We start from the raw sequence: 12,492 nt of genomic DNA, 5'->3' as shown, positions 1-12,492 counted from the left end.
CAAGGGGAGAATAGTAAACAGTTTAAAATAAATTACATTAATAATAATAATTAAACTTAAACTTAAAAATATATTGGACCTGCCCTGTCATCTTCCTTACTGCAAGGTTTCCCCTAAGGATTCTTGCTTGGTAAATGTATGCTTTATCTGACTCCAGGGTACTTGTTTGGTGGGGTTTTGGGTGGGTCGCTTTGGATGAAGGCCTATGCTAGACGACAATAATGTAATGCAATGTAATGATATCTACGTCCATACCTCAATTCTATTATAAATATATCTGAGCGACATGTTTTTAAAAAAAAAAGTATTTATTATTCTTTTTTTTCTTTTTTTTTCTCTAAACCCCTAATGTATGTACTGTGACTGTTTACTGTATGTGCAGCGGGGGGGGGGGGGGGGGGTGGAGTTGGATGGGCTTCCACGGAGCCTTCACAGTTCCAGTGGTCCTGTCTGGGTTCTGTGGGGGTTTCAATCAGCTCTGGGGTTCCTGCTGTGTATGTTTAATATTGTCCTTGTTGTTGTATTGTTTTGTTTGTGCCCTCTATATAAAATTGAAAACCCCAAATAAAAACAGTTTTCAAAAAAGAAAAAAAGAAAATAATAATAATACATTAAAATAAAATGATAAGAATAGCTATATAGATAGATAATGAATAAGACAATGGAAATTAATAAAAAGACATGGATGGAAGTGTTAGAGTTTAACATGGGGTGTATGCACTAGGGGTGGGCATCAATGATTGACGATCGATAATTGATCGATAAGGATCTTGGTCGATCACAAGGGTAATAATAATAATAATGGAAATTAGTTAGTAGTAGGCTGGCCTAACTGTCACCAGATTGCGTTCGTCTCTCACCCCTGAACATGTTAACATGATCATCTTTCTGAACAAGAACCAGTAGGCCTGCCGCCTACAGTCTCTCGCTGGAGTTTAAATTTAAGTTAAGCTGGACGCTCTTAAGGACACTAACGTTTTCAGTCATCCTCCTATTTGTGAGTAACTGATTTTTTTACTGCTCCTATGGTGAGTTACTTATTTTCTATATTTTTATTTATAAGGTAAAATGTGTTTTTAAGTTAAACAATTTAGGCTACTCACTGCCTTGTTTAAGAGGATTGTTATCTGACTGTAGTGTCTAGTTTGAATGTGAATGAATGAATGTGTGCAATAGCAACACAAAAATGCTTGTTATTTCTGCCCTAGTTTTTTTTTTTTTTTTATGAAAAAAAAGCTTAGCGATTAATCGATAATTGATCGTTAATTCTTGCGATTATCGAAAAATATGTTTTGATCGTTTGCCCAGCCCTAGTATGCACCCTAAATGGAGCCCCCCTCCCCCCCTCCTCCCAGCCACAGTATCTCGCACGATCGTACTTGTATAACCAGAGTGACAAATGAACATGTTGTATCTTGTGTCTTTATCAGTAATGTCCACAGATTTGTCATTTCCACACTGACCTCTCTGTGTTTTGATAAGGGAGGTTTACGTCCTCTAGGTGGATGACTGTTTGAGTCATACAATGAGTCATCTAGCGTTTGTGGTTCTGTTGGTTTCTGTTTTAAAGAGAGACTCTGCGATATGATGTCACAGCAGAAAGAGCTAAGCTCAACTGCCACGGCTAGAGAACAGCAAAACAGGCGACTTAAGCTAGTTTACTTTAGGCTGGTTTACTTTAGGCTAGGTAACTTTAGGCTAGTTAACTTTAGGCTAGTTATCTTTAGGCTAGTTAACTTTAGGCTAGTTATCTTTAGGCTAGTTAACTTTAGGCTAGTTAACTTTAGGCTAGTTAACTTTAGGCTAGTTAACTTTAGGCTAGTTTACTTTAGGCTAGTTAACTTTAGGCTAGTTTACTTTAGGCTAGTTTACTTTAGGCTAGTTAACTTTAGGCTAGTTAACTTTAGGCTAGTTTACTTTAGGCTAGGTAACTTGTGTAAGCTGTGTGATTTTCTATCTCTTTTACCATCAGATTTTTATGTTTTTATCCAGTGAGTTTAATGTGGTTGACCATAACGTGTATGCCTAAATATTGAGGAGATCAATCAAATTGAATAATTTCAAAAAAAGTATTTAGTGCAAATTAGATTCCTCATCAAGTATTCATGGTCATTCTAGGCATTATGCTAACACGGGCAGGCTAAAGGCTAACTTTAACTCAAAATGTCCACCCTGTTAGTGTCCACCCTGTTATGTGTCCACTCTGTTCTGGAGACACTCGCCCAGAGTATTCTGGGGGTATTCTAAATAAAATACAATTTAGGTGCCTGAGCTCAACCACTATGTTTTTCAGCAAGCTAGATATGTCCTTTATATAATAGAACATTGAAATATAGATAAATCAACAATTTATTTTTTCATAAGTTATGAAGTCCAAATGGCACCGTATAAAAAAAATTACCCGCCAATCTTTTGCCAATCTTAGCTAGTAAATACTCAGTTTTGGTAACTGTTTTTTGTTTCTCTACTGTAACATAACCAGGTACATTAATAATAATAATAATTCATAATAATTACAATTTACAATACAAATACAACAATTGGGGGTCCCTCAAAAAAATGTGTGCGCACTATGCGCGCACAAGATCACCCACCAAGCCCTCATTCTGACCCAGGAAAAACCCTGGTATGTCCTGTATAACATGATAGCCATTTATGAGCAATGCACTGTATATAAGATGATGATCAAGGGTCTTTCTGCTGCTGACCAAGGGGCTGAGTCCTGTTGATGGGGCCCATTTTTCTTTTAGAGTCTGTAGGCTACTGTATTTGTTTATTAAGATTTCATAAATATGATATATTGTCCGATTTTTTTTATTGTTTTATAAAATGTTAATTATTTTCATTTCTTGTGCTGGTTTATTATGAACAACATGTAAAATTGCAGGAAACTAGCACAAATAATTGGGTGGGAGAGAGGGGCCGCCGCTGCCAAAATGCACACAGTGTTGGGTCGCTCCACCGTCAAAAAATCTCACTCCAAACTTTTGGTGAAACTTGGCAGCCCTGACTAGGCTAGTTTACTTTAGGCTAGTTTACTTTAGGCTAGCTAACTTTAGGCTAGGTGACTTTAGGCTAGTCAACTTTAGGCTAGGTAACTTTAGGCTAGTTTACTTCAGAGAAAACAGGCCAGCATCATATCCCTTCCTTCCTTTAAAGTATGTCCATGTCCATGTCCACGTCACGTGTGTCCACCTCACCTGTGTCCACCTCACCTGTGTCCACCTCACCTGTGTCCACCTCACCTGTGTTCTCTCACCTGTGTCCACCTCACCTGTGTTCTCTCACCTGTGTTCTGTCACCTGTGTTCTGTCACCTGTGTTCTGTCACCTGTGTTCTGTCACCTGTGTTCTCTCACCTGTGTTCCTCACCTGTGTTCTGTCACCTGTGTTCTGTCACCTGTGTTCTGTCACCTGTGTTCTCTCACCTGTGTTCCTCACCTGTGTTCCTCACCTGTGTTCTCTCACCTGTGTTCTGTCACCTGTGTTCTGTCACCTGTGTTCTGTCACCTGTGTTCTGTCACCTGTGTTCCTCACCTGTGTTCTGTCACCTGTGTTCTGTCACCTGTGTTCTGTCACCTGTGTTCTCTCACCTGTGTTCCTCACCTGTGTTCTGTCACCTGTGTTCTGTCACCTGTGTTCTGTCACCTGTGTCCACCTCACCTGTGTTCTGTCACCTGTGTTCTGTCACCTGTGTTCCTCACCTGTGTTCTGTCACCTGTGTTCTCTCACCTGTGTTCCTCACCTGTGTCCACCTCACCTGTGTTCCTCACCTGTGTTCCGCGTTCTGCAGCATGAGACGGCGTCCCTGGCAATGTTCGACCACCTGGTGCGTGAGAACGGTCTGGAGCCGGTGATGGAGGAGCACGGCCTGGTGCTGCCCGACGACCTCGTCTTCATCAAGGAGCAGATCGCCGGGCCGCTGGACGCCACCACCATCCCCCTCAGCAAGGGGGCGCCGGTGAGTCACTCCCAATCCATTCAGACAGATCGTACTGTGGGGCGCTTAGGTGGCGTAGCGGGTTAAGCGTCGACCATGTAACCGCAGGGTTTTCCCGGTTCGATTCCGGCCACGGACGTGTCCTGCTTGTCATCCCTTCTCTCTCTCTCTCACCCATCCTTCCTGTCAAAATCTATACTGTCTCTATCAATAAAAAGAAAAATACAAGTGGGACTGCCCCACCCAGAAAAAATAACTTAGCGAACATTACAGTCAAGGTCTTTCACTTGATTTGATTTATTGTGGAATTAAAAAGACAGTTTCCAAGGGATAAAAACACATGATAAAGCGCAAGCGCTTATTTCCATCATGTTGTCACAACACTGTCACAGCTGAACAAGTTGACTGACACTTCTGTGGGCTCTGGACCCAGAAGTTTATTTCCCAGTAAGAGCTTGTCAAACACAGCGACTACTTCTCTGTTCTACTACTAATCAGTGTTCTGTCAGAATCAGAATCAGAATTCACGATTGGCTTGGTGATGTTGGTGCAAAACAACAATCTATAAGCAAACATTGTTAAAAGTAAAAAGACAATGGCAAAAGGGGCAATAGAACAATAATTATGTAGGCTGTAAATTGGAGTAATGTAAAAACTAATATAAATTACACTGTCTGTGTCTGTGTCTGTGTGTGTGTGTGTGTGTGTGTGTGTGTGTGTGTGTCTTAGGGATGGGACGATTATCGTTTTTATCGTTAATCGCGATAAAAACACCCGCAATAACTTAATCGTGGAGAATTTTAATTATTTGAATAATCGTCATAATCGTATGTTATGAATAAACTGTGTTTAACAAATGTCTGGCGCTATTTTTCAGCCTAGTCCACATTACTTTTGCAGTCAAGTTAGCGACTGTACTGTAATATAATTGCAATTCCTCACATGAGCCGCGCGTGAATATCCTCACAGAACTTGTCTCGCGCTATTGTTCAGCCTGCATGGGTAACGTTACTGTCAAGTCAGCCTTGTCAGTCAGTCACTAGGTAACGTATGCTAGCCTACTCACCATGGCTGGTGAAAAACTTTAGACGGGATACTGTCATTGGCCTTCCTTGTTATTACCAGGCAGTGACAGTCTATGGCTGCAAAAGGCACGGTCGCCCCTAAGCTTTAGCAAATATATTGTGGTTTACTTGATACTGTTCAGCACTTGAGGTTACATTCAATGCATGACTTGTGCTATAGGCTAAATACAATGATTAAAGCGGCAAGTAGCAAGTGTGCGCATCAAAGGCATTAGGCACGTAACATCCATGCTGTATAAACACATGACAACCGTCCGTTATTTCCCGAACTTTGCCCGAACCCCCTGCGAGGACCCGGGGAACAACGGTACGCTCCCCGCGGCTGCTATCAGACTGACCGCGGGAGTGAGTGTTGAGGGAGAGAGGAGACGGCAACCCTCGCTCGCCATAGACTGTATCCCTACTCGTCTCTCCTGAGCTCGGTTGTAACGTGAACCGTGGAATACAGGATATGTTAGATGCTTTACAGTAATTCCCCAAATGACCAGAAAAGGAAGTTAGATTTGTCACTGGTCGCTTTTGACTAATTAAGTCGCCAAGGGGCTCTGGAAGTTGGCAACACTGGGAGTGCGTTCTTTAAACTTCCTTGGGTACGTTAATGAAAGGTGCTGATTGGCCGAAAAGGAATTGCTCTTTCTTAAGGACCCGGATTATGGCCAGAGATATGTGCCACTAGAATCTGAATTTGAATTACTGACTTAAAATGTCCTAAAAAGACAACAAAATCTAAGTTAAAGTGATTACAGTGTGTTTTATTGGCATAAAAAAAAAAAAAAAAAAAAATTACATTTTCTAATCGTCCCACCCCTAGTGTGTCTGTGTCTCTGTCTGTCTCTCTGTCTCAGTCTCTCTGTCTCTCTGTCTCTGTCTCTGTCTCTGTCTCTGTCTCTGTCTCTGTCTCTGTCTGTGTGTCTGTGAGAGCGTGAGGTTGTGTGTCCTTGCTCTTATCTGAGTGTCCTGCTTCTGTCTCCTCAGTGGCCATACAGAGGGCGTCCGGGGGAGAAGTCCTTCCTGTATGAGATTGTCGCCAACAAAAGAAATGGCATCGATGTGGACAAGTGGGACTACTTTGCCAGGTGGAGTTCTGTGGTCTTCTGTAACAGTTCAGATCTGGACTCTGCTATGAGGGGGGGCCAGTCTCTTAGTCTACGCTTGTAATCTTAATGCGCTCATCTAACGATGCCCCCCTCCCACCCTCTCTGTCTCCCCCCCTGCCTCCCTCTCTATCTATGCCCCCCTCCATCCCTCCCTCCCTCTCTCTCTATCCCTCCCCCCCTCCCTGTCTCTCTATGCCTTCCTCCCTGCCTCTCTCTCTATCCCTCCCCCCGTCCCTCTCTATCCATACCCCATCCCTCTCTATCCATGCCCCCCTCTCTCTCTACCCCCCCTCCCTCTCTATCCCTCCCCCCTCCCTGTCTCTCTCTCTCCCTCCCTCTCTATCCATGCCCCCCTCTCTCTCTACCCCCCCTCCCTCTCTATTCCTCCCCCCTCCCTGTCTCTCTCTCTCCCTCCCTCTCTATCCATGCCCCCCTCTCTCTCTACCCCCCCTCCCTCTCTATCCCTCCCCCCGTCCCTCTCTATCCATGCCCCCCTCTCTCTCTACCTCTCCCTCCCCCCCCCACAGAGACTGTTACCATCTGGGCATCCAGAACAACTTTGACTATCGTCGCTTCCTCAAGTTCGCCCGTGTGTGTGACGTCAACGGGAAGAAACACATCTGCACTAGAGACAAGGTGACTCCTGACCATAACCCTGACCCCTAACCCTGACCCCTAACCCTGACTCTATACATCTGCACTAGAGACAAGGTGCTCACAGCCCTGACCCCTGACCCCTAACCCTGACCCCTGACCCTGACCCTACACATCTGCACTAGAGACAAGGTGCTCACAGCCCTGACCCCTGACCCCTGACCCCTAACCCTGACCCTGATCCTGACCCGACACATGATCTGTACTAGAGACAAGGTGCTCACAGCCCTGACCCCTGACCGCTGACCCTGACCCGACACATCTGCCCTAGAGACAAGGTGCTCACAGCCCTGACCCCCCGACCCCTGACCCCTGACCCTACACATCTAACATTGTGGGTTCGATTCCCGCTGGGACCATATATACTGAAAAACTGCACTCAATGCCATGTCAGTCGCTTTGCATAAAGTTAGGGGTGCCTGACTGTAACACACGCTTCCCTGCCACAGGAAGTGGGTAATCTGTACTCTAACACACACGCTTTCCGTCCACAGGAAGTGGGTAATCTGTACGACATGTTCCACACCAGGAACTGCCTCCACAGGCGTGCCTACCAGCACAAGGTGGGCAACATCATAGAGACCATGTGAGTACACCGTCCAAGCTCTGTGATTGGCTAAATCCCTGTCATCAGTAGAATGTGTTGCTGAAAGGTGTGTGTGTGTGTGTGTGTGTGTGTCTGTGTCTGTGTCTGTGTCTGTGTCTGCCTCTGTGTCTGTGTGTGTGCCTCTGTGTGTGTGTGTGTGTGTGTGTGTCTGTGTCTGTGTCTGTCTCTGTCTGTATCTGTATCTGTGTGTGTGTGTCTCTGTGTGTGTCTCTGTGTGTGTCTCTGTGGGTGGGTGTGTGTGTGTGTCTGTGTGTCTGTGTGTGTGTGTGTGTCTGTCTGTGTGTGTGTGTGTGTGTCTGTGTGTCTGTGTCTGTGTGTGTGTGTGTCTGTGTGTCTGTGTCTGTGTCTGTGTCTGTGTCTGAGTGTGTGTGTGTGTGTGTGTGTGTGTGTGTGTGTGTGTGTGTGTGTGTGTGTGTGTGTGTGTGTGTGTGTGTTGGTAATTCAGGATCACCGAGGCCTTCATCAAAGCAGACCCCCACATCCAGATCAGAGGCTCGGGGGGGAAGGTGTTCACCATCTCCACAGCCATCGACGACATGGAGGCCTACACTAAACTAACAGGTCAGAGGTCAGACATGGAGGCTACACTAAACTAACAGGTCAGAGGTCAGACATGGAGGCCTACACCAAACTAACTGACACAGAGGCAGACACAGACACAGACACACACACACCTTTCAGCAACACATTCTACTGATGACAGGGATTTAGCCAATCACAGAGCTTGGACGGTGTACTCACATGGTCTCTATGATGTTGCCCACCTTGTGCTGGTAGGCACGCCTGTGGAGGCAGTTCCTGGTGTGGAACATGTCGTACAGATTACCCACTTCCTGTGGACGGAAAGCGTGTGTGTTAGAGTACAGATTACCCACTTCCTGTGGCAGGGAAGCGTGTGTTACAGTCTCCTCCCTGTAGACAAGGTGTTTGATGCTGATGTAACTGTCCCTCCTCCCTCCCTGTAGACAACGTCTTTGAGCAGATCTTGTACTCGTCCTCTGAGGAGCTGGCCGAGGCCCGGGGGATCCTGCACAACATCACCTGCCGGCGCCTCTACAAGTGTGTGGGCCAGACGCAGGCCGAGAAACGCCTGGAGGTCTCACGGGTGAGTGTGTGTGTGTGTGTGTGTTTTGCTTGATAGCTACAGTATATATTGTACTATAGACTCCTTCTGCCATTTTACAGTGGCTTAGGAGGTAAAAAGTGAGGCCTCTTCTGGAGCCTCAGGGTCAAAACTAGAGGCTAACCAACAGCTACTTCCCCCAGGCTAACCAACAGCTACTTCCCCCAGGCTAACCAACAGCTACTTCCCCCAGGCTAACCAACAGCTACTTCCCCCAGGCTAACCAACAGCTACTTCCTCCAGGCTAACCAACAGCTACTTCCCCCAGGCTAACCAACAGCTACTTCCCCCAGGCTAACCAACAGCTACTTCCCCCAGGCTAACCAACAGCTACTTCCCCCAGGCTAACCAACAGCTACTTCCCCCAGGCTAACCAACAGCTACTTCCCCAGGCTAACCAACAGCTACTTCCCACAGGTCATCAGGCTCATGAACATGCCCACTGTAGACAACTGACTATCATCCCCAAGCACATCCCATGTATACGGACTAAGCTCACAGCCATTTTACTACTGAACTATCTATTATCACTAGTGGCACTACTAGTGTATCCTGTCTTACCTGTACTATTGTCACCTTTATCTTGTCTTATGCCTATTGCCGATTGTCTTGTGCTGCAATGTCAGGAACCGAAGCCTAAGAAATGTACTCTCTTACACCTGTGTGATGTGACGTAACAATAAACTTGAAACTTGAGATTTCTAAAAGACCCAGGTGTCGGCCTCTCACTCCTCTCTCCCCTCTCTCCTCTCCCCCAGGAGGTGCTCCTGCGCTGGGCAGCCGCCGTGGCCAACGCCAGGCCTCAGAGCACCCACCAGGACCTGCAGGCTGAGGACTTTGTTGTCAGCGTGAGTGTCTAATCTGTGTGTTTTCACCCAAAACAACATCATTTAAAGAACAGTGCAAGCTCTTCGCATTTTGTTGCTGACGGCTGCGGAGGGGGGGGGGGGGGGCAGTGTTGATTAGCTTGTCAATAGTAGAGAATAACACTCTAGAGTTACTAGCGTTTTCTGTAATAATCATGGAGAAGTAATCCTTTCTAGCAAGGTGTATTGTTTTGTTGTAGGCAGTCATCGTGTCTTTGTAAATATCACAGTGAACTGTGAGCCTAGTTTTCCTCCATTTTCTTTCAGCTCCCCGACATTTCCTCTTGCTGTCATTAACACTGGTATTGCTCAACCAAGGGGAGATTCTATCAGTTGCCCGCTTCCTAACCTTTATTAACATGGACTACTCTCTCTCTACCAGGTCATTAATATGGACTACTCTCTCTCTACCAGGTCATTAATATGGACTACGGCATGAAGGAGAAGAATCCCATCAACAACGTCCGTTTCTACTGCAAGAACGACCCCACCAAAGCCATCCAGATCCGCAAAAACCAGGTACGTCCTGCACAAAGGAGTTAGACTCTCTGTGAAATCTGGCCCGAGCATAGATTACTTTTTCTTACTTCTTCTTTTCTTTTCCTTTTCCTTTGTATTTTTGTTCTGTTTTGGTTTTTGTTGGGTTTGTCCTCTTTGCTTTCTGTGCAGTGTTCTTGAGTTTTGAGATTAACTTTTAAATAAAAATATTTTAAAATAAATCTATTATTATTATTATTATTATGTTTTATTATTATTTATTATTATTGTTATTATTATCTATTTATTTATTGTTATTATTTATTATTATTGTTATTATTATTTGTTGTTGTTGTTGTTGTTGTTATTATTATTTATTATTATTATGGTCTGTCCCGCCAGGTGTCCAAGATGCTGCCTGAGCAGTTTGCAGAGCAGCTGGTCAGGGTGTACTTCAAGCGGGCAGACGTGAGCAGTGTGGAGGCGGCTAAGAAGAACTTTGTCCAGTGGTGCATGGACATGAACTTCTCCAAGCCCCAGGTAACCCTAACCCTATGGTGCATGGACATTAACTTCTCCAAGCCCCAGGTCTCACACACACCCCAGGACGACACAAACATGCTTTTACCTACATTACATTGTAGTGTATGGGTTACTGACGTGTGTGCGTGTGTGCGTGTGTGTGTGTGTGTGTGTGTGTGTGTGTCTGTGTGTGTGTGTGTGTGTGTGTGTGTGTGTGTGTCTGGGTGTGTGTCTGGGTGTGTCTGTGTGTCTGTGTCTGTGTGTGTGTGTGTGTGTGTGTGTGTGTGTGTGTGTGTGTGTGTGTGTGTGTGTGTGTGTGTGTGTGTGTGTGTGTGTGTGTGCAGGATGGAGATGTGATCGCACCGGAGCTCACCCCCCTGAAGCCAAGCTGGGCCAACAAGAAAGATGTTGGGGATGATGATGATGATGATGATGATGATGAAGAGGACAGCCAGGGAGGAAGAGGTTGGGCTGGAGTAAATGGGGATCAGCACGTCAAGGCCAAAACCAAGCTGTTTCTCTAGGAGTCGAAAGAAGAAGAGGTGGAGGAAGAGGAGAAGAGGCAGAGGAAGAGAGGCAGAGGAAGAGAGGAGAAGAGACAGAGGAAGAGGAAGAGAGGAGAGGAGAGGAAGGCCTAAACTCACACAGGCCTAAACTCAGGGTTTGTTACACTCTGAGACAGCGTTGTCGGGGGTTACGTAGTATCCACAATCAGAGTTACTTTTATTTACATTTTAGCCAGTTTTATTTTAGGCGTCATTCTGACGTGATTGATGTTTGGGTTCCTGTGTTCTTCAGCTGTGTTGTTGGTAGGTATCATGCCGGTGTTATATATACATGTATATATATATATATATCATTATGGAGTCACATTAATATGAAAGTACGAGACGTACAAAGTTCCTCTCAAAACCTTTCTGGACAATCGATCATGCTTAACTCTGTTATGCTTCCAAAGCTGAATGTATATTTATTCCCGAGCGTTCAATTTTATGAACATGCAGGTGAGAACGGCCTGTCTGTCAGGGCATTGACTTACTTTTAAGCATGGTTTGAACATTATACGCTTCATACGTTCTTGTTTTAGTATTTATATAATCCGTCTTGTTCCCAAATGCTAGCCTTTTGACGACAACAGACAGTGGTGGGTCACAGAGCAGTGCATTGTGGGTATAGTTATACATGAATAAAATGCATGCTGTGTGGAATTGGGACATTCAACTTTTATTTGTTTTTTTCCGTGGTTGTTTGGATTTAAAATGTAGCCTATAAGCTATGACTTTTGAGTTTGACTAAGCGTGATTTTGGAATACAGTTCTGATTGGGTTTGATGTGTCATTTTTTATTTAGTATTATTTTTATCTTATCATATTCGTATTTGAGTGTATTTTGGTTGATTTTGTTTTTTTAATTGATTACTTTCATGTACTTAACTTCCCATACCTGCCTGTCTCTGTCTGTCTGTCTGTCTGTCTTTTCATTGTATTGCTAACATTACCCTACGACCTTTCTACAACCTTCCTAAAGAGACGGGCATACAGCTGTAGGTCAGAAAGCCTGTTTGTTTATTCTTAAGTTATGCACTTTGTGTTATAAAAAACAATAAATAAATATAGGGTGTTACCATGAAGGGATTTCTAAAACAGAACGTAAATGACCATAGCCTGAAAATAAATCTCTCTCTGACTGCTGATTATGGGGTCTCTTCTTCCTGCTGTCATGTTGCTGGACGTGTGATGTGATGTGTGCTTTGCTGCCATGGTGACAGAGGGCAGCCGTGGCGCAGGAGGTAGAGCCGGCGTCTAATGATCGCAAGGTCGGCGGTTCGGACCCCGGCTGGCCACATGTTGAGGTGTCTTTGGGCAAGACACTGAAGCCCAAATTGCTCCCAATGAGCTGGCCAGTGCCTTGCATGGTAGCTTGCCGCCATTGGGGTGTGAATGTGTGTGTGGATGGGTGAATGAGAGGCCAAGTGCCAAGTGCTTTATAATAATAATAATAATAATAATAATAATAATAATAATAATAATAATAATAATAATATGATACACTTACCTGCTCCTCACCTAATAATAATAATGCATTTATTTTGTGTGCTTTTCTAAGTACTCAAAGACACTAC

At 44.8% G+C, this 12,492-nt stretch overlaps 1 protein-coding gene across 1 annotated transcript in view; it reads left to right on the top strand.

Moving 5' to 3' along the window:
• samhd1 (SAM domain and HD domain 1) overlaps window positions 1–10,902 on the top strand; it is a 17,078-nt gene extending 6,176 nt beyond the window's left edge. The window contains exons 7-16 of the mRNA XM_080526695.1: window positions 3,793–3,960; window positions 6,000–6,100; window positions 6,649–6,757; window positions 7,270–7,361; window positions 7,828–7,943; window positions 8,348–8,487; window positions 9,264–9,353; window positions 9,786–9,890; window positions 10,251–10,388; window positions 10,715–10,902. Of these exons, the coding sequence (XP_080382821.1) occupies window positions 3,793–3,960; window positions 6,000–6,100; window positions 6,649–6,757; window positions 7,270–7,361; window positions 7,828–7,943; window positions 8,348–8,487; window positions 9,264–9,353; window positions 9,786–9,890; window positions 10,251–10,388; window positions 10,715–10,894 (1,239 nt within the window). The 3' untranslated portion in view covers window positions 10,895–10,902. The remainder of the gene's footprint in view (window positions 1–3,792; window positions 3,961–5,999; window positions 6,101–6,648; window positions 6,758–7,269; window positions 7,362–7,827; window positions 7,944–8,347; window positions 8,488–9,263; window positions 9,354–9,785; window positions 9,891–10,250; window positions 10,389–10,714) is intronic.
• Window positions 10,903–12,492: the final 1,590 nt, after the last annotated feature.

This window comes from Nansenia antarctica (assembly GCF_963989245.1).
Source record: "Nansenia antarctica genome assembly, chromosome: 3".
Lineage (NCBI taxonomy): Eukaryota > Metazoa > Chordata > Actinopteri > Argentiniformes > Microstomatidae > Nansenia > Nansenia antarctica.
This window is presented reverse-complemented; position numbering and strand designations above follow the sequence as displayed.